The sequence below is a fragment of the Cibotium barometz genome, chromosome 9, assembly GCF_041138505.1.
Source record: "Cibotium barometz isolate CiBa-2024 chromosome 9, ASM4113850v1, whole genome shotgun sequence".
NCBI classification, from domain to species: Eukaryota; Viridiplantae; Streptophyta; class Polypodiopsida; order Cyatheales; family Cibotiaceae; genus Cibotium; species Cibotium barometz.
The window spans coordinates 40,744,455-40,765,828 of record NC_141054.1 but is presented as its reverse complement, the minus strand read 5'-3'; the positions used below and the strand labels follow the sequence as shown (position 1 = coordinate 40,765,828).

Below are 21,374 nucleotides of genomic sequence, written 5' to 3'. Positions count from 1 at the left end.
TTTCTCTTTTAGAATAACATAAAAATAAAATTTCTTTTCCACAAAATTCAAGAAAAGTTTTCCATAACCTCCTTTGTATGGCTGACCATTTCTAAATTTTTAACATTCTATTTTCAATTTAAATTAATCCCAATTAGATATAAAGGACTCTAATCTACATAATTTTTAATTTCCAAGAGAGTAAACAATAAGAAAAGTTTAATCAATCTATTTATTAATCATTCTAGGATAAAGAAAGGTTGAATTATAAAGAAGAGAAGGGGATGGCCTTTTCATAGCATCAGAATTTACTTTAATCAACTATAAAAAACAAGAAAATAAAAAAACCATAGATTTGAAATTAAAAAGTAGAAATTTTAGCTTACATTGAGTTTTCTAAGCTTTCCTTTGGCTTGAGGGATTGAGGGTTCTACTCTTGTTTGGATCAAGAGTGGCCACCAAATAATTTGGAGAGGGTTAAGTAAAAAACAATTGAATTATCAAGAGAATTCAATGTAATTGGCTCTGGGTAGGAGTGCATAAACACTATTTAGCTTTTACAAAGGGGGAGGCTTCTATTTATATGAAAAAGTGAGCCTCAAACCAAGCAAACTGATTCTAGAATTTTCCAAATCAATTTGGTCAATTTTTGACCATTTTTTTGGGTCAGTTCAGCTTACTTTTTGGAACTAGACTTGAAATAGGAGAGAGGAGAGATAAAATATCTCACTTAATTGATTTAAAATTGGGGAGTAATGATGAGAAAAAAGGTGCCTCCTTCATGAGGGGGAATCCCCATTGTGAGGTGTCAAAAATTCATTTTTTAATGTTTCCTTTGGTCCTTAGTGCACTCTTCATCTTATGTGAGTATTTACTCATTTTTGGGGGGTTTTTTCTTTATTTCTTCAATTTATCTTGTCCATACATTTGGATTAATCTTATTGGTCCCTCAGAGCCTCAATCCAAATTTTCAGCAGAAAATCTGGACCCTTAGGCTAAGGTCTTTTGAGCAGATTATAATTTATCCTAATGCACCTTAGAAATTGATTTTTAAACTCTGTTTTCGAGGGATTTTATTTTAATAAGAAAGGATATTTTTCCATCCAAAGATATCTAAAATTGAATTACCTCTCTCCAGAATATTTTTCTCTGTCTAGGCCAAAACAACTAGAAACAAGATCTTTTTATTATTTTGAAAAGGGGATTGATTACAGGGGAAGAAACTGGACATCTTGAGGGGCTGGGGAGGAATCTTACATCCTCTCCCACTTGAAAAATGCGAGATGTCCTCATCTCGCAAAAACTGGGGGTAATCCCACATTAGTTCAGCTTCTTTCTCCTTGGTGGCGTCTTCAAAACGATAGAACTTCCATTTGACTAATAATTCTCTTAGAATTCTATTCTTAAGAACCCTCTCTCGAACATCAAGGATTTCTTCAGGTTGGAGTTCCATCAGCCCTTGGGTTGAAGAAGTTAAGAGTTCATCATTAAGCACATGTTTCGGGCTCGGTACATACTTCTTAAGTAAGCTGACATGAAATACATTATGTACTTTGAGATGAGGAGGTAGAAGAAGTTCATAAGCTAAGTTCCTACTTTCTTTGTAATCAGATATGGCCCACAGTATCTAGGGGATAACTTCTTGTACTTCCCAAGAGATAGAGAACTTCTTTTGGGGCGTACTCGAATGAAGACCATATCTGCTTCTTTGAATTTTTTGTCTGACCTCTTCTTATCTGCATACTGCTTCTGTCTATCCTGGGCAGCTTTTATATCTTTGCGGATTGACTGCATCTGTTGCTTCATGTCATCAAGCATTTGTCTGGACATCTCGACCCTAATCAATGGGTCGGACCAAGTTAATGGTGTTAGGCAGTCTTGTCTATATAGAGCATTGAAAGGGCTCATCCCGATGCTTCGATGATAAGAAGCATTGTAGGCAAACTCGACTAGGTGCAGATAGCTTAGCCACTTCTTGGGTTCCCTGCCAACAGCATGACCGAAGTATATCTTTGATTACTTGGTTCACCCTTTCTGTTTGATCGTCAGTCTCGGGGTGGTAAGCTGTGTTGAGATCCAAGAAAGTTCCTACTGCTTCGAAAAATGCAGTCCAGAATCTTGACGTGAACTTGGGATCTCGATCACTTACTATTCTCCTGGGTAGACCATGCAATCTGAAGATTTCCTTGAGGAACACTCTGGCCACATCCACTGCAGTGTAGGTTTCTTTCAATGGAATCAAATGGGCAACTTTGGTTAATCTAACTACCACGAAGATGGAGTTGTAACCTGATTGGTAATGGGAAAAAAATCCATATAACTGATACATTCCCACTTCATCTAGGGGATGTCTAATGGATGTAACTTCCCAGGCATTTTTACTCTCTCTACTTTGACTTTCTGACAAATCAGGCATTGACGTACATGATTAAGTATATCCTTTTTTAGTCCAGGCCAAAAGAAGCTTTTCTTTACATACATGTAGGTCTTGATGAAACCTGGATGTCTTGCTATAATGCTATCATGGGATTCATTTAGAATTTGACCCTTAGTTCCCTCATCATTGGGAATGCATAGCCTGCTATTGTAATACATAATTCCATCATCCAGGCTGTACCCTTGAACTCGGTTCAACTCCTGAGAGGAGGTTTACTTTCTTGCATAAGTAGGGTAGCAATAGGGCCAAAGAATCTATCATGCATGATCTTCTCTCTTGCTTCATTAATCAATGGATTTGACACTACTATGATTACAAGCAAGGAGGCTTTTCTGCTAAGGGCATGTGCTACCACATTTTCTTTGCCTGGGTGGTACTTAATTTCAAAATTGAATTCTTGCAGGGTCTGCATCCACCTTCTTTGGTGCATGTTGAGATCCTTTTGAGTAAAAATCCACTTTAAGCTCTGACGATCTGTCATTAAAGTGAATCTTTGACCCAATAGGTAATGTCTCCACAACTTCAGGGCATAGACTACTGAAAGTAGCTCCAGGTCATGGACATCATAATTTCTCTCATGCGTTCTGCGTTTTCGGGATTCATAGGCCATTGCATAACCTTCCTGCATGAGCGCACCTCCCAGGGCAAAACCACTGGCATTATTTACTACATCAAAGGGTAGAGAGAAATCTGGCAACTTCAAAACGGGATTGGTTACCAAGGTGGTCTTTAGCTTATCAAATGCGCTCAGACACTTGGCAGACCATTAAAACCAGATATTCTTTTTGAGAAGATTAGTCAGGGGGAAAGCTATGAGAGCATACTTAGGTATAAAATTCTATACCAACTAGTTAATCCCAAGAATCCTCTGACTTCTTTCATTGTCTTTGGTTCAGGCCAATCTATGACTGCTTGGACTTTTGCGGAATCTAGAGAAAGTTTGTCTTTGGATACCAGAAAGCCTAAGTATTCAACATGGTCGGCAGAGAAAGTGCATTTGCTCTTTTTTGCAAAGAGTTGGTGCTTCCTTAGAATCTCTTCATGGTCAGCTACATTCCTTGAGTAAATCAGAATATCATCAAAGAAAACAAGAACAAAATCATCCAAGTATTCTCTGAGAATGTCTTGCATTAGGTGATTGAATGTAGCTGGGACATTTGTCAATCCAAACGGCATGACTGTAAATTCATAGTGCCCATATTGAGTATTGATGGCTATCTTCGAGATATCTTGCTCATTAATCCTGATCTGGTAGTACCCTGGTTTGAGATCTATCTTTGTGAAGATCTGGGCTCCACTTAGCCTGTCTAGGAGCTCATCAATTCTGGGGATAGGATACTTATTCTTAACTGTCAGAGCTGATTCCACATAGAGTCTTAGTGTTCCATCCTTCTTTTTTTGAAAGAGAACTGGCGCTCCCCAAGATTTCCCTGATTTTGACAAGACGGACCCTGATTTGACTGATACAAAGGGGTTGGTCTCTGCATTCTGGGTCCTTGACTTCCCTGTTCTCTTGACATGGCAAGAGTCGGGTAGTCTTTAAGTTGGTGACTGAAACCCTGACACCCAAAACAACTGTTCTCACTTCTAAGCTCATCCCTCTGAATCCTTGAGAAAGGTGGGGCTCCAGAGAAAGTGTTTTGAGGGAAGGGTCTTCCTTCACTTCTGAATCTCCCAGCATCTTGATTCTGAATTGGGCCTGCTGCCTCTTTGGGGGTGGAAAGTTTGAAGTACTTCCTAGGGTTTGGAACCTTTTAAAGTTTGAGGGTACACGCTTTGGCGGGACCTTAACAACAAATTCCTTGGCAAAGTCCTTTGCCATTCTGACAGGTTCTGCCATTCAGACTGGTTTGGCATTTTTCACTAAAGTATCCAATGGCTCGTTCATCCCTCGAATGAATCTGGCCATTAGCTGCTCTCCATCCAAAAGTGGAGATTCGAGAATATTTGAGGAGAAGGGCAAATGCCTGATGGTATTCCCGGTTATCCTACTTCAGTTCCAAGAACTCATTCATTTTGGTTTCCAGGAAGCCCGGAGGACAGAACCTCTTCCTGAGGTAAGCCTTAAGATCTGACCAGGTCTGGGTATTTCAATCGAGATGGTTTGTCTCTCGCAATGGTTCCTCCATGCAACCCTGGCCGTTTCGATAATTTTTAATTTGGCGAGAGCCAACTTGCTTCTCTCATTATGACCGATTACATCAAAATATTCTTCCATTGCCTCGATCCGTTTTTCCACTACTTCACCTAACTATTCCCCTTCACCCTTGAAGGGACCAGGTTGGGATCGGTGCAAGGCTTTATGAACATCCGGATATAACTCTTCATCATCGGTAAGAGGATCCGGCTGCCTAGCACGGGCCTCGCGCCGCATGATTCTGACAAAACGAGATTTTTGTCAACTTAACTTTGTCATCAGATTTATGACTATTTAATTTTTGAGATTTATTTCTTAAACAATAAATATTCCATCATAGTTTTTGAAAACAAGATTCACTCTGATAATTTTGTTAACCAATATTCACAACCACGAAAACAATTTGGAATCTTTTGCAAAACATCATTTATTATCAAAAGTTTTGATATATACATAGAGCGTCTCGGCTCCAAAGTCAGTGCCTCAAATCATTGATAATGGTGCTGTGATTCTGCTCCTAAGAATAAAGTGACTTAGAAGTCTAAAAATTCGGCAAGAAATTCTAAAATTTCGGGGTGAATGATTATTGAGTTGGACATAATGAATAAGTCCTAGCCTTAACAAGATCATGGCTAGCGAGATATTTTGTCTGAGTCGCTGACGCTGATTGGTATTGACGTTAATACATCGCCGTCCAGAGAACCACATATGCTAACGTGGCTCTACTGGATTAGGAAAGTATAGATCCTCAAAGTGACGAGCGAGTCTCACTCTTCTTTCTCGGGTTGTAGAGAAGTTGATGAGATTTTCGAAGGCAAAGGCGATCATATCCTGACTCTGGGAAAGTCCAGGAATGTTAGACAGATTTGGGGTATCCATCTAAAAATCCAGTTCAATTTTTGAGTTTTCAATTTATGAATTCATTTCAACATAATCTTAGCAAGTGAAAACATTATTTCCCAGATTTACTTTAAAAATTTAGACAATTTCTGCTGCTGTTTCATAAGTTTACAACAACAGGGCTCTGATACTAGTTGTGAGTCCCACTACCCCCTCCACGCACCGGATTCCTGATTGATAACAGCAGCGGAAGTAACTTTCTCTTGCGCGGGGCAGGGTTTCCCACTTGGGGCCTTGCCCTCGAATGTCCGGACACGAGACTAATCTGGTGGTCATTCCAAAACTGAAACCGGGAAAATTTTCCTTGTCCGAAAAATGGGAACAATTCCATCTTTTTGATTTTCTTAACAAATTTTCTAACGGGGTCAAGAGACTAAACTATCCTTCACCTGATTAAACCAGATAGAAGGAAAACTATTACAGACTTAACTTGAAGAAATCAATGCTTTTTTCCTAACCGAATTAGGCACAGCTATTGATCTAATCATTAGAGAAGTCTTCAGGTTTTTATTTAACTACTTGAGTTCTAAGCGTATTCCTATGATTAAATTTCATTATTAAAACTCCACTGATTCCAGCCTATCCGGCCCATGGGTTAGCCACCACCCAACCATTGGAATCGGTAGAACCAGACAATTACTCACTCACCCATAATTGAATGCCTTTCTTAACTTTTTCTTTCGAATACAGATACGCACACACTCCTCTTTAAAACTTTAACTTATAAAATAATTTATTGACAAAACAATTATGATTTACAGACATCATAACTCAAAAATTCCATCCAGTCCCTTGTTTCTAAAAAAAAAAAAATCACTCTAGACTCTTCATTGAGACCAGCTGGTTAGCCAACGAGATCCAGTAACAATTTACAATAATCATTTGTCCATCATACAATCTTCCACGACATACGCATGGGTGTCCTAGGCACCGCGAGCCCATGCATCGCCTAGTCAGAACCCTCCAGGATCCTCCTTAGGTGTCCTGGCACTTCACTCAGGGACCGCTTTGTCGGCCCTCATCCATCGTACTGGAAGCGCACCATTTTAATCGTACCGAGGCTGGTCAAGACCTGGGCAGGTTTTGCCGCGTGAGCTGCCCTTTGAACACTCCCGGCCAGCTGTTACAACCGAACTTCCCTTAGAAAAACACATACCAAATGCTCCCTCCAGCGTAAAACAGTCCTTTAAGAAAATAGGGTTTCTATGCAAGTTTTCAGTTTGATTTTCTTTTGAAAACAATGAGTATATCTTAAATCAGTACCCAAAACTTCATGATCGTAATACTGAATTTCAAAATAAAATTCCTCGAATTCCGTAACCCTGATCCACAGATCAATTCGAAGGGTCTCAAACTTAGTTTCAGATTTGGCGGGAGATTTGAGAGTATTTTCTTGAACTGGACACATCTTCTTTCCTCGAAACTGACTAAAGAGTTTGGTCTTGGTCATAGTTTGATTAAGGGTTCGAGTCTCATAAGATTTTTCCTGAACTATCTTTCTCGAAAAGGGGGTGATATTTCAGTTACTATTTTACTGAATTTCATTCATTGAATATTCACTTAAATTAATCACGAATTTCGATGAGGAATAAATTAATCATTTATTTGAATATTCCGATCTCGATAGATTTCTTGAATTTTCTTTTTACAATCCGTGAGAGTATGAAATGATAAAATTTCTCTCTCAGAGTATTTACTTATTCATTTATCAAATACTTATAGAAATTAAACATAGAATTAAAGAAAATTCTAATTTTGATATAAAAATTCTTTATGTATCTATTTATGCATAAAAATCAACGTCAATGGGAATAACACTTTTAAAATAAAAAAAATTTCTTTATGCATCTATTTATGCATAAAATTAATTTTAATAGGAATAACACTTTTGTAATAAAAAAAATTCCATTATGCATCTTTCTATGCATAGAAATTAAATTCAATGAAAATAACACTTTTATAATAGATAAATTTCCGTTATGCATCTTCAGTGATATCCATGCATATTCATAGGTGAATATGTACATGGAGTAAATAAGAATATTTATTTTAGAATGCACAAATGGTGGGAATTACTCTTTTAGAATAACATAAAAATAAACTTTCTTTTCCACAAAATTGAAGAAAATTTTTCCATAACCTCCTTTGTATGGCTAACCATTTCTCAATTTTTAACATTCTATTTTCAATTTAAATTAACCCCAATTAGATATTAAGAACTCTAATCTACATAATTTTTAATTTCCAAGAGAGTAAACAATAAGAAAAGTTTAATCAATCTATTTGTTGATCGTTCTAGGATAAAGAAAGGCTGAATTGTAAAGAAGAGAAGGGGATGGCCTTTTCATCAAGGCATAGCATCAGAATTTACTTTAATCAACTATAAAAAACAAGAAAATAAAAAAGCCATAGATTTAAAATTAAAAAGTAGAAATTTTAGCTTACATGATGGAGTTCTGTAAGCTTTCCTTTGGCTTGAGGGATTGAGGGTTCTACTCTTGTTTGGATCAAGAGTGGCCACCAAATACTTTGGAGAGGATTAAAGAGAAAACCATGCTTAGTAAGTTTAAGAACAGTTCTCTTCGATCAACTTCTATAAGGGCATTGAGCATTACATCTCAAGATTATACCCCTTCAGATTTGTTTGTCACTACAAAATAAACACAAATTTGTCCGAACAAAACTTTAACTCTAGCAAGACAACGCTCGCAAAAGTGGAAATTGAAATCTGGCGAGGCTACGCTCCCAGAGTCTAACACTAGTCATGTCTAGAGAGTACGTTGCTAATGGGGTCATGTGATCAAGGCTACTAGCAGGTAATCGACAAACGCGACCTCAATCCCAGCTATCTTAAATGCCATTGACCAATTTTAGAAGTCATGACCATGGCAAGACTGCGCTTGCAAAAGTGTCTCTACGGACTACATTTGTTCGTCACAATGGACCACATCCAAGTAGACATTTTTCATTGGGTCTAAGCACATTGGAGCCACGAAGTTCTTCTTGTTGACTTTCAACAAGAACAATGTGTCTGATCTGCTCTCATATTACTTTGTGGTAAACCACATGGTTAAACCACTAACAGAGAGAATTTATATCATGTATTTATGTATTATCAACGAATACTTCTCAAACTACGCGAGAACATTACCATCGATTTTCCTCTTGCCACTTTAAAAAAATTCTAGTGCACTACGGCACAATGTGGGTATGAGTGCACTTACGACGTGACACCAACATGTGCACGCCATGACATGACGTGTGTGCAAGACTGTCAATGGTTCAGCAGACATGGGCATGCTACGGCACCCTTAGACGTACGTGCACCGCACGAGCAAGTGCGTTACGCCACAAATGGCCAGGGTGCACTACGGCACGACTGGGTTGGACTCTACCAATGCGTCCACAACTGGTACCAAACATTGGAGGATGCAGGCATTGCGCATATTCTCGCGGGCTACGGTCATAGACGTGTTCACTAGGCACAACGGCCATAGAACGGCTTTGTCTCGAAGGACTCGGCACTACGGCCGTGGGATTTGTGTCTCTCTTAGCATGCGGCACTACGGCCGTGTGCGGTAACGGGCTACGCTACAACATAATTGCTACTGCGTGTGGCTACGCACCCGCGATCCAAAGATAACTCGATGTCGATGTTGTGTTGTGTAGCCACACACACACACGGTATCTATGGCAATAACGGTGTTGCGGGTGGCTATGCACTCACGACATGTATGTCAATGATCCTATCAACTGCCCTCCTTCGTGTGTGTAGCTCCGCACACATGAATAATCACCTATGGACTCGCTTGTATCCTTTTGGATGTCCACGGGCACGCCTACGGGCACACCAATGTACAATGTGGAGAATGCAAACCTCACGCTGTTGCTGTGTTGCAAACCGCGTTCTCTTTGTGGGATCCTTGGCTTTGGAGGGCTGAAAAATGAACTCGCAGCCACAGAGAAGGCTTCCCGCAACCCCCCGTTTCCCAAGCTGCCCAACACACACTTTTAAAGCCCCCCGTTTCCCAAGCTGCCCAACACACACTTTTAAAGCGTGCGAGGAGGTTTCTTTCCGTAGGAACTTCCCCAACATTTTTTTTAAAAAAAAATTATTAAGGTTCAAAACCTTATCATCATCCCGGTGCTCTCGCGAGGCAGCTGCTGGCGCTTGGCTTTTTTTCTGCAGCGTTTCTGGGCTGGTGGCTAGCCGGCGTTGTGGCTGCCTGGCCGTCGCTGGCTGGCCGGTGCGCCGCCTGGCTGGCTGGCCGCCGCCTGGCTGGCCGCTTGGGCTGGCCGCCCAAGGCTGGCCGTGGCCCTGGCCCCTGGCCGCTGAGGCCTTTCGCCCAGACAAACGCGTACGCAGCAACGGGGCTGGGGCTGCTGGTCTTCGCCCCTCCCACACACTGGTCAACAGCGCATTCAACAGCACCAGCTTCGCACAACGCGCCTACCTTAAAACACCTTGTTTTCCGGCCATTGCCGTGGGCTGGTGTCGCCCCCCCCACACACTGTTCAACGTGGCCGTGGGCTGCTTTACGCTGACAATGGGGCTGGTTTCGCCCCCCACCCCCACACACGGTGTAGAGGCGCTTCTCTGTCTATGAAACGCAGAAAAGAAAACGGCGACTTCTTTTGTAACAAATTCAACGCAGAAAGTCACCGTGCGCGTTTCCAAAGCAAGCCCCCCCCCTTGTGAGGTACGGGGCTGCTGTTCACCTTCCCCCACACTCAACGCAAGTTTCACAGAGTGGGGCTGTGCCGCCCTCTCCACACAGAAAACGAATTTTTTTTTTAATTCTTTTGCACACAAGCTTCAACGCAGCAAAATACACAAATTGCTTACCTCCAATGCTGCTTGCTGTGTGACGGGGAGGGAGAGAGAGAGAGAGAGTTCTTCCCCTCCATTCTTCCATGGCTGCCTCCCTCCACACCCTCCATTCGAGATAAGGATAAGGAGACGAATGGTCGAAAACCATCGAGTGGGCTCTAGTCCCCCGGTCACGCGCGGGCTCTGACAATCCCATCGAACCACGCTCTGATACCAGTGTTACATTCCCGTAACGCCGCTACGGGCATTACCACAAGAGGGGACGGCCTCTGGCTCACCACCCAGCCATAGAGGAAGAATGAGGATTGCCCCTCATCCCCCAGGCTATATAGTGTGTGGCCTGCCGTCCACACTAGCCTGGCCGCCCATGACTCCGCATGGGCGTCCTCTCCCACTGAACCCCGGACATGGCCATCCGGTCTGCCGTCGGTCACAGGCATTACAGCCTACGTGACACTTTATCTCAGGCATGTTCTCGTCTAAAGTAAACATCTTGCCATTTTTGTTACCCTTTGCAACTAAGCGACACTTATTTTTGAAGTCTTCCACAAAACATCCTTGAGGATTAAACCTCACTTGCAGACCCTGCTCAACCATCTGTCCAACAGAAACCAGGTTCTTTGTAATATTCGAAACATGAAGTACATAAGCCAAGTACTTCATTTTGCCATCCTGCATAGACAATGGCACTTTACCAACATGCGCAATGGGATGCGCAGTATCATCACTTGTTTTTACATAACCTAGTTTTTCCATTTTCTACATATCGCTAAACCACTCAGCATGACTGGTCATGTGGTTTGTGGTGCCAGAATCCACATACCATATATCTTGAGATCCTGACACATCCCCTGTTATGGAACTAAGCATGTGCTGGCATCACAATGAGCTGCTCACTTCTGTCATCATCACCTCCATGTTTGCTAGATGATGCATAGTTGCCTTGTTGCAACTTCCCACTTTTAATGTCATTCTGCTTTTTGTAGCAGTCCTTTGCTGTGTGTCATAGTTTGCCACAGTAATAGCACTCTATGCTATTTGCATTTTGATTTCTTTGCCAACCACCTTGGTCTCTTTGGCTCCCCTTGCCTCTAGACTGGCCTCTTCCACCTGTGTACAACTGTGAATCATTGGACTATTGTTGTCCAGAATTTTGATTTCCTTATCGGCCACCACCTTGGCCTGGACCACAGCCTCTACCTTTGCCTCTACTTGAATTAGAGTAGAAGGCATGCTTGATGTGTTCTTGCTTTGCGAAGAAGAATCCTCACCTAAAGCCTTTTCTTCTATGATCAGCATAGATATCAAGTCCCGAAAGTTGGGAATCCCTAACTACAATGGAGGACTTGAATGGCTTGTACTCTTTTTACCAAGCCCATTCTGGCAGACACTCACCAAATCATCATCCTCCACTGATACATTTATAGACCCAAGGGATTATGCCCCTGCTCTTTAAGGAATATTCATTTATGGACATGCTTTTCTTTTCCACAGTATGCAACTCTTGCTGTAGCTACAACTTCCTTGCCTTTGTGTGTGGTGTTAGTCTGGAACATCTGAACCAGATTTTACCATGCAACTGCTGGAGTATTTGCATCCTGTATGTGTCCTATCATAGTGTCCATGACACTAATTGAAAGCCAGTACATGACTTTTCTTCCACCCTAATTCCAATCCTTGAATACCTTTATATATGCAGGAGTGGCATTCTCCTCAAATAACTCTGGAGGCTCCTCATTGTCTCCTTCTACATAATCCCAAAATCCTTTATCCATTAGGAAATTGGTCATTTTGAACTTCCAGGTATGGAAGTTATTCTTATACAGCTTCTCACTAACAATCTGATTAATTACATCAGACATGTTTTCTTGCAGCAAATCAAATAACCTGCAAACAGACAACTTCTGTATGCAGCCTGTAATACAACAGTATCTCTTGTAACTGTTGCAGCATCGGTACTTTAACATAGCCTGTGTGTCACCAAATGTGACTAGAGTACATGTACCTACACCCAATATCAACAATACATGTGCAAACCTTGTTTGCACTTCCAAAATGCACTGCAATAACTAGATTTTGAGCAAAAATAGTGCTCTACCAGAACACTACCAAAAATACCCTGCAATGACAAAACGGGGCCCGTAATGCGCCCAAAACACAAATCTTGCCGAACAAATACTGTCCAATAGGACAATATATACCTGCAGTATAGGTCGGCTCCCGCAAAGACAACTCCTCAATCGGAGATGTGTAGCTCCCAGAGCTACCGAGGGGGTGTTGTACCTAAACCAAGAAGGGGAAAGAGATCACGGTGCTCTTACCCATGTAGTATCGCTTCGTTCCTTGCTTGTTCTTGCCTCTTGCTTGTCTCCTTAGCTCTCACACGAACCAGGCTCTTATACCATAAAGAGAATGTGGGGGAGTGGGAGAGCTTCAAACCCTAGCAAGCAAACACACACACAAGAGAGAGCAAGACACAAGAGAGAGATGGATAGCTGAATTTTCTTCTATCTTCTTCTTCTGTACTCAACCAACATAACATAAAGATAAGAGTACACACTATATAGGTTAGTACTCAACTACTATAACATACAAGGGTCGGTCCATAATGTGAACCCGACTAAATGAGCTGGTGCTATAACTATGCCAGTCTCTAGTAACCCAAAATGGCTGTCACACAGCCTGTCATCCTACCAGCCGCATATCACCCATAATCTCACCAACCATGCCAGTGGTGTAGATGCGCGAGCTATCTATCACCCAGGCGGGTCATCAATGTCCGCCGTAGCACTAGTTGAGCTCGATATCTCAGTGTGTGTGTGTGTGTGTGAGAGAGAGAGAGAGAGAGAGAGAGAGAGAGAGAGAGAGAGAGAGAGAGAGAGAGAGAGGTGCTCTACTTTTTTTCAATAAATTAATATTTTAGAAAGTAATGCCATATAATTATGTATGATAAATACATACATAGAAATGAAAATTAACTGAGATTATCGAAATTTGTGACATATGGATATGATAAGATGTGCATTCTACTAGTTGTATGGAAACATCAAATATATTTTTTACGTTTTGCAAGTTCTCATAGATGTTGAAGATCACTTTATATATGACCATTTGAGCATGTAGAAAATATGTGATTCATGATGCAAATAGATATATTTAACCCAAAAGTATTGTCATGATGTCTTCGTAGTTTCCATATAATGTTTCCCTTGTGTAATTGATTTTGGGCTAGAGATGCCATATGTAGCTAATGTAATTCTTTTGAATAATAAAAAAATAACATATGTATGCATTTTTAATCCTATTTAGGCAAATGAACATGAGGAAGGGAATTCATGGTCTCAAATGCATGCGTGAACATTAAGATTTTGAATCTTCATGTTCACAAAAATTCAACAAGACCTTCAAATTTCAAACATAAACATAACTTTACTTTTGATAAGATATGGGATCTTCTTTTTATGTTGCTTTCCATGCACATTAGCCTAAACTAGAAAGAGACACTATGAGCTTGCATAAATACACTCAAGGGCTTATGGTATGGTAAGGGAGCATGATGGCATGCTACATTGTTAATGGTCAATGATCTAAAAAATTGGAGAGATTACTCTCCATGCATTTACTCTGTGTGTGTGTGTGTGTGTGTGTGTGTGTGAGAGAGAGAGAGAGAGAGAGAGAGAGAGAGAGAGAGAGAGAGAGAGAGAGAAGTGATTTCTTCTGTTGTGTACTATGGTTAAAACGTATTGAACATGAGGTGCAATAAGTAAAGGCTTTCTTCTTCAAAGCAAGAGAGATGTTAGAGTTCAATTGACTTGGGACCCAATATGAAGGTATAGAGATGCCTTTTAGATGAGGAAGGCCACCATGAAGGGACTGGAAAATCCAATAAAGTGATTGACGCATATGGCCATACACAGGACATGTAGTGCAAAGTCTATGCTTATGTGGCATTGAGGATTTATTTGATGTTTGAAATGAAGAACATGAGCTTGCCATAAAAAATAAAGTACTAGATGTAGACATTTGATAAAGGAACGATGATATAGAAATTGAGGAGTAGTGTGAGGAGGGTGTGATCCTTGAGGTAGCCTTGTTTGTCTTTGTGCGGCGTGGCATGATTCCTTTAAGGAGGGATTATGCTTGGTCTTTTAAGAGGTGGAGGATTCCTTTGAATATGATGTTTACTTAGCAAGTGTTTTTTTTCCATTGTGTCATGTTTATTTTATTCTTAGGAGTGCCATGGTAGATTTTGAATGCTAAATAGAATGTCAAAGTCTATACAAACATCACCCCTACCGGTGCTAGAAAAAAACCATCCTTTAGTGTATTTCGCACCAATTGAAATTTAGAAAAACCGATAAAATTTATAAAAACCGTTAAAATTTATAAGTGTTTAGCTATAAAAACCGATTAATAATGAGATTTTGAATAGGGGAAACCGATTACACTCCAACTTTTCTTTTTTCTCACTGACTCGGGAAAAAGTTTTTCTCTAGCACTGTTCCCAACTCCCATTGGATGAGCATGGGTATTGCCCATGGTGGGGGGGGGGGGGTGAAATCTCCCCTTATAGTTGGTGGTGGGGGGATGGGTGTGGTGAAATCTCCCCTTATAGTTGGTGGGGGGCAGGGTTGCCTTTTGATGGGCACCCTTGTCTGTCAAATTTGACGGGAAGGGATGGGAAACTACAAGTTTTGACGGGAAGGGATGGGAAACTACAAGTTTTTAATAGTTTGCGTGTATTTTTTGATGCCCTTGCAAGTTTTTTTAAGTTCGAAACACCCAAAAACGTGCATGACGCCGGTTGAAAATTAAGCATGGTGGGTGAATGTCTAAGACACTTTAAAACAACCATAGGGACATACTAGCTTTGAGCAATGGGGAGAATCCCCACGTGTGAGGGACATGTAAAAGTGGTAATCTCCCATTTTCACGTGTAGGACAAGTCATTGGACGGAGGTTTGGGGTGACATCTGAAAAAAGATGATGGAAAAGGGGCAGGGGAGGGCCCACCAATACTAAAATTCACTAATACCTATCTATTAGAAAACATAAAGTATCTAATATAACAATGGCATTAATAATGTTTATTATAGGATCTAATATAGCTTATACCACTACAAAACAAGTTGCTCTTTTTTTTTTTTTTCCATACTACCATGGCTATGGTGCCTTGTCTCCACACATTGTCCTGCTCTCACCACCAGACAGAGTAAGCCAATCCAAGTTTTTCAAGAAAAAGCTGTGTAAAAGTCCTTCCAAATCATCAACAGATATCAACACAATTCAAAGCAGAGCAAATAACTATCAAAGGCAGTTGGCAGCGACCCCATCTCTTCATAATGACCATGACAACCTTCACTCACAGCCCCCTCCTTTTTTGCTTTCTTTTCTAAATGATTGTCTGATGATGATGATGTTGTGGAGATAATAGTGATGATGATGTACCATTATTGTACCACTATTGGGGAAAAATATCAGGCAATTTGCAGTAGAAAAACACTCAATTGGGCATTGATCAACCAATTGGGTCTTTAATGGTGTATTGGGCATGGATCAAACGGTGTGTTGGGTGGTGTCTTGGCCATGAATCAACCAATTGAGCAATCGATCGGGTGTGTTGGGTCTTGACCAATCAATTGATGGATTAAACCGTCGATTGAGAGTTTAATGAAAATTGGGCATTGTTATTAGCTTCACTGTCTTGTATGCGCACCATGTCCAACCTTAATTCTACTTGTGAAGAAACTGATGCCTTTGCTGCAGTCAGTATTTCTATCATCAAAAAGAAGAGAAGCCTTCCTGGTCATCCAGGTAATGCTGAAATTACTGCCTTATGATTTCTAGTTTAATGAATTTCGGCTCATTTATTTGGCGTAAAATCTCGCCTATTTTATAACTTTCCTGTGTAATAATGGCTCCGTTATTTATTTATTTATACTTGTCAGCCATGTCCAAACCTTGCATGATTGAAAGTATCTTCTGATTGGGCCGATTTTTTTATTTTTATTTTTAAGTTTGTTTGACAGAAAATCTTTTCTATGGGCTCGTATTGAGTTGTGAAAATAATCGGTTCTTTTAATCAGCCTCCAACTTATGGGATCTTTTAATTAAACCCAGATTTCTAAATTAACCCATGTATTAAGAAATTTTCTTTCAATCCTTCGCGATCTGCAGTTTAATCAAGATCTAGACTATAATCTTGATTAAGCAATTCTCTTTCAATCCTTCATGATCTGCAGTTTAGTGGCAATCTTTGATTATGTCGTGAGTAATGGGCTGAGGACTTGGTTTTTACCTACGATTGTATGCATGTATGTACCCACACTACCACACACACACGTCTTTGTATCTATGTTTTGTGTGTACACCACACACACGTTTGTATTTATGTATGCAGGCTTTAGGCATTGAGTGTATGTATGTATGTATATTTACCTTTGTGATATGTATAACCTGGCATATGCACATACATTGATACATGTATGCATATGCGTGTATGCATGCAAATGTGTATAGATCCATGCCTACATACACATATTATGCAATTTATGTATGTTCCTTGTGCAGACCCAGATGCAGAAGTCATAGCCCTCTCTCCAAGAAGCCTGTTGGCGACAAACAGGTTTGTGTGTGAGATATGCAACAAGGGCTTTCAAAGGGATCAGAATCTGCAGCTACATAGGAGGGGCCACAATCTGCCATGGAAGCTGAAGCAGAAGGCAAGCCATGAGGTCAAAAAAAGGGTGTACATATGCCCAGAGTCTACATGTGTCCACCACGACCCGGCTCGGGCCTTGGGTGACCTTACAGGCATCAAAAAGCACTTCTCCAGAAAGCACGGTGAGAAGAAGTGGAAGTGTGACAAGTGCTCTAAGCGATATGCGGTCCACTCTGACTGGAAGGCGCACCAGAAGACATGCGGGACTCGTGAGTATCGCTGCGACTGTGGCACTATGTTCTCAAGGTTAGTGTGGTTTGCCTCCCATCAAAAGCCTTACCTAATCAAGTTGTGGGTTGTATTTTATGTTTGTATTGAATGGGTTAGTTACTTGGTTGGCTCAAAACCCCATCTCTTATGAAAGAAAGACTGATTGAATTAGTGTGGCACTCATGATCAGGAGGGATAGCTTTATCACCCACCGAGCATTTTGTGACGCCTTGGCAGAAGAGAATGCCAAAGTTTCAGCAAACAGGCAAGGGGAAAGCCAGCAGTCAGCAGTCAGTAGCCAGCAGTCGGCAGCCAGCCTTGATAACAATGCCCCCAATGGCCCCTTTGAAGGGGACCGCTCAGCTGCCATGGAGGCCGCTTCATCTGCTATTTCTCAACTTACGGGAGATGCCCTCACCTCTTCAGAGATTTCAAAACCCATATCAGCAGAGAGAGCACCCAATTTCACACTACCAGAAGGTGGCATTGCATCATTATCATCAAAATGGGTGCAAGGCGGCATTGGGGCGAATGGTGCAGCACTGAGTAAAGGCCCAGGATTATCTCTCTGTCTTGGAACAGGCCCTGGACCTGGTCCTCCAGGTGCATTACAAATGATGGGAAGCCAAACACCATCAGGGTTAGGGCCTCCCTTCTTAATGCCAAGTTCCAAAGTGTTGAACAAGCTTGAGTTTTCTCAGATGCCTGGTTCAGAGAGTCATGATACCAGCATGCATGTGTCATCATCCACCAGTGCCATGGGCATGCTTGCAAGCCTGTTTTCTTCTTCAGCAAATGGTTACTCATGGCATGATGACAGCAATGGCATGGCTGGTGTGTCGACTTATGCCGGGTTAATGAATCACCATGATCAGTCTACAATACCATCATTTGCGATGCTGCCCGCTGGATTATCTACCAGCATTTCTAGTATGATGAATGACTTTGGGAGTGCAAATGGACGATCAAAAACAGCCCTGAAGCACACGGCAAGTGCTCCAATGTCAGCCACAGCCCTGCTTCAGAAAGCTTCACAGATGGGTGCAACTGCAAGCAATCCCTCTTTGTTTCAAAAGTTTGGAATGAAAGTGGGAGAGTCAAGCTTGTGCATGGCTGCAGGGGGGGTGCAAAGGCAAGCCTCATGGGCTGGGGTCAGTTCAAGCTCAATGCCTGCATATTCAAAGATGAGGGAGGCAGGGGATCTGACAAGCAATCTTAGAAGCAGCAGCGACTGTGGAGCCGGGGGTTTGGTTTTTCCCTCAGGACATGGGAGCATGCAGGGGTTCATGAACTCTGTATCAGGGGGAGCTGGATTGTTTGGAGGTGCATTGCATGGCATGCCTTCCCCTGCTGGGCCATCCACCAATGGGGACAACTTTCTGAAGGATGACATGTTGAGGGATAAAGAACAATCAAATACATTGAATTGTAGGCCTAGCTTCAGAGACAGGGTAGCACCGCAACCTCGTCACGGAGGCCCTCCAAGAAGTGAAGGGGACACGCAAATGCTAGACTTCTTGGGTGTTGGAGGTCATAGTGGGATGGTCGCAGGCGCTAGTGTGGGCATCGGCCAAATCCTTTCTCACAGGGATTTGGCCAGCATCACTTCATTGAATTCAGGAATCAAGGTGGAAAAAAATCTGTCTTATCAAGATGATAGTAGGGGAGCAAGATTACTTTATCCAAATTAATCTATGCTCTTAATGGGCATTGATTTCTCCCCTTTTGGAGTTTGATTGGATGATAAGGGTTTTCATTAAACTCATTGCCTGTTCCATGACATGCTCACACAAGCTAGTGATGAGGTCCCTTTTTTGCATCTTTTATATATTGGACTTCTGTAAAATTTGGGTAGTCCACACGTACAACTTAAGCAGGTATATTATAGTTTGTAAGCTTGCTGCGTTCCTAACACTACACCAAAGTTTGACATTTCTTATTCATGGCTGTATGGTTTTGCATAACTACATGAGTTGCTAAGCCACACATGTGAAATCTTGAAGCCTGTTGGAATTGCCATAATGCCGGTCATTTCTAATCAAGACAGTATTGCATGTTTTTGAAAATTCAAATGCCTTGACACTCAATACATTTCAGTTTTGACTGTGCATCAAAGAGCCTGTGTGTCTTATGGATTGGTGGTTTAGTCTCGTCTGTGTACATGCATGCGGGCCGCACGCACATGCACACACACATCTATATCTGCCCTATAAACAAGGAAATGGAGAGATGCCATGTGGCAATGCATGACATGCCTCTGTTTTCTTGCTGTGTACATACATGCGGGCCGTATGCACATGCATACACACATCTATATCTGCCCTATAAACAAGGAAATGGACAGATGCCATGTGGCAATGCATGGCATGCCTCTGTTTCCATGCTAATGGCTCATGCATATTCCAACAACCCATAAACTCCATTTACATAAAGAAGAGTGTAAATCTTGTAGAATATATTTTAATAGCACATCAACTATTCCACATATTGTCTCTTGTTTGTAATAAAGCATGCACTATAATCCACAAAGAATTAACAAAAAGAAAATGAAGCATTAATATCTCAAGAAGCATACCTACCAAGGGAATAATATCAAAATGCACATCCATTTGGATTCTGGAGAACACTACATATCTCTAAAAGCATATCTATCCCAGCAAGAGTAAGTATCTCATAAATCTCTAATTATTCCTCCTCTGCATAACCATCTCAAAAATAGTTAATTATCTAGTAAGCCAATGCGTTGATTTATAACCTCAAGGGCAAACCGAAATTCAGAAGACCTGATTTGTTGTCTATATTTTCAAGGGGAAGAATTAAATACACTTCGCTAATTATCCCTCTCTGTCCCGTGTCTCTCACGCAGTTACTGTTTATCTTGTAGCACCAACGGACACTCTCTGTCTCTCTCTTTCGCTCTCAAGCGGAGCAGCATAGAGATGGAATTAGCTAGGAGGGAGACAACATGGTACAGAAGCGGCGCAGACAGGAGGACTGACATCGTAGAGGTATGCATGGGCGTGGCCAGAGCCAGGGGCGAGGGAGAACGTAGAGGAGGGGGCTCGCTGGGCGGAGACAACATGGAACAGAAGCGGCGCAGACAGGAGGACTAACATCGTAGAGATAGGCCGTCCTCGTCTCTAAATCACACGGTGCATTTAAGAGGGGGTTCAAGTGGGATCGATGGCTGAGGGGCCCCGATTTTCGGCGGGGCCGATCGGGGCCGTCGGATCCCCGAAAGTAAACTAGGGCAAAAAAAAACTCGGCCTGTGAAGTAAACTAGGGATCCTAGTTTACTTCACAGGCCGAGTTTTTTTTTTGTGAAGTAAACTAGGATCCCTAGTTTACTTCACAGGCCGAGTTTTTTTTGTGACCCTAGTTTATAAAAGATCTAAGGCCACCCCACAGCAAAGTCGGGGGCTTGCCAAATTGCCTAGTTTACTCCAGTTCCCGAGTTTGGACTTATAATTTTTTTGCCTAAGTCTCAAATTGCAAAAGAAAGGATTTGAACCCACGACGTGCCGCTAGGGAGGCCATAGTCTTACCATTAGGCTATAGTTTCTGCTAGCTAGTGTGTTCGGCTCTTATTAATATATGTGCGGGGCAGCCCTAGTTTACTTTCGGACCCTAGTTTACTATCGGGCGGCCCTAGTTTACTTTCGGGGATCCGACGGCCCGGATCGGCCCCGCCCAAAATCGGGCCCCCTCAGCCGTCGATCCCACTTGAACCCCCTCTTAAATGCACCGTGCCTTTTAGACACGAGGATAGGCATGGGCGTGGCCAGAGCCAGGGAGAACTCAGAGGAGGGGGCTCGCTGGGCGTAGCGTGCTCGGGGAAGGAGGGTTACGTGTCAAACATCAAGATATTTTTTTGGGGTAAATATATATACCCATCCTTATGACCCGTCGGTGATGGGATCAAAGGTGTAAATCGGGCATCGCGGCCGTCGTCCTCGTCTCTAAATCACACGGTGCATTTAAGAGGGGGTTCAAGTGGGATCGACGGCTGAGGGGGCCCGATTTTCGGCGGGGCCGATCGGGGCCGTCGGATCCCCGAAAGTAAACTAGGGCCGAAAAAAAACTCGGCCTGTGAAGTAAACTAGGGATCCTAGTTTACTTCACAGGCCGAGTTTTTTTTTTGTGAAGTAAACTAGGATCC

At 42.0% G+C, this 21,374-nt stretch overlaps 1 protein-coding gene across 1 annotated transcript; it reads left to right on the top strand.

Annotated features, from left to right (window-relative positions):
• Positions 1 to 15,354: 15,354 nt before the first annotated feature.
• Positions 15,355 to 19,177, top strand: LOC147635582 (uncharacterized). The gene is made up of 3 exons (XM_086802932.1): positions 15,355 to 16,098; positions 16,855 to 17,251; positions 17,406 to 19,177. The coding sequence occupies exons 1-3, from the start codon at positions 15,993 to 15,995 to the stop codon at positions 18,904 to 18,906; spliced, it is 2,004 nt and encodes a 667-aa protein (XP_086659058.1). The 5' UTR covers positions 15,355 to 15,992; the 3' UTR covers positions 18,907 to 19,177.
• The last annotated feature ends 2,197 nt before the right edge of the window (positions 19,178 to 21,374 follow it).

Excerpts from the sequence above, each read along its gene's own strand:
- LOC147635582 (XM_086802932.1), top strand. The coding sequence starts at position 15,993 with ATGCGCACCATGTCCAACCTTAATTCTACTTGTGAAGAAACTGATGCC. Across the intron at positions 16,099-16,854 it reads AAGCCTTCCTGGTCATCCAG|ACCCAGATGCAGAAGTCATA; the intron begins GTAATGCTGAAA and ends TTCCTTGTGCAG. Across the intron at positions 17,252-17,405 it reads TGTGGCACTATGTTCTCAAG|GAGGGATAGCTTTATCACCC; the intron begins GTTAGTGTGGTT and ends ACTCATGATCAG.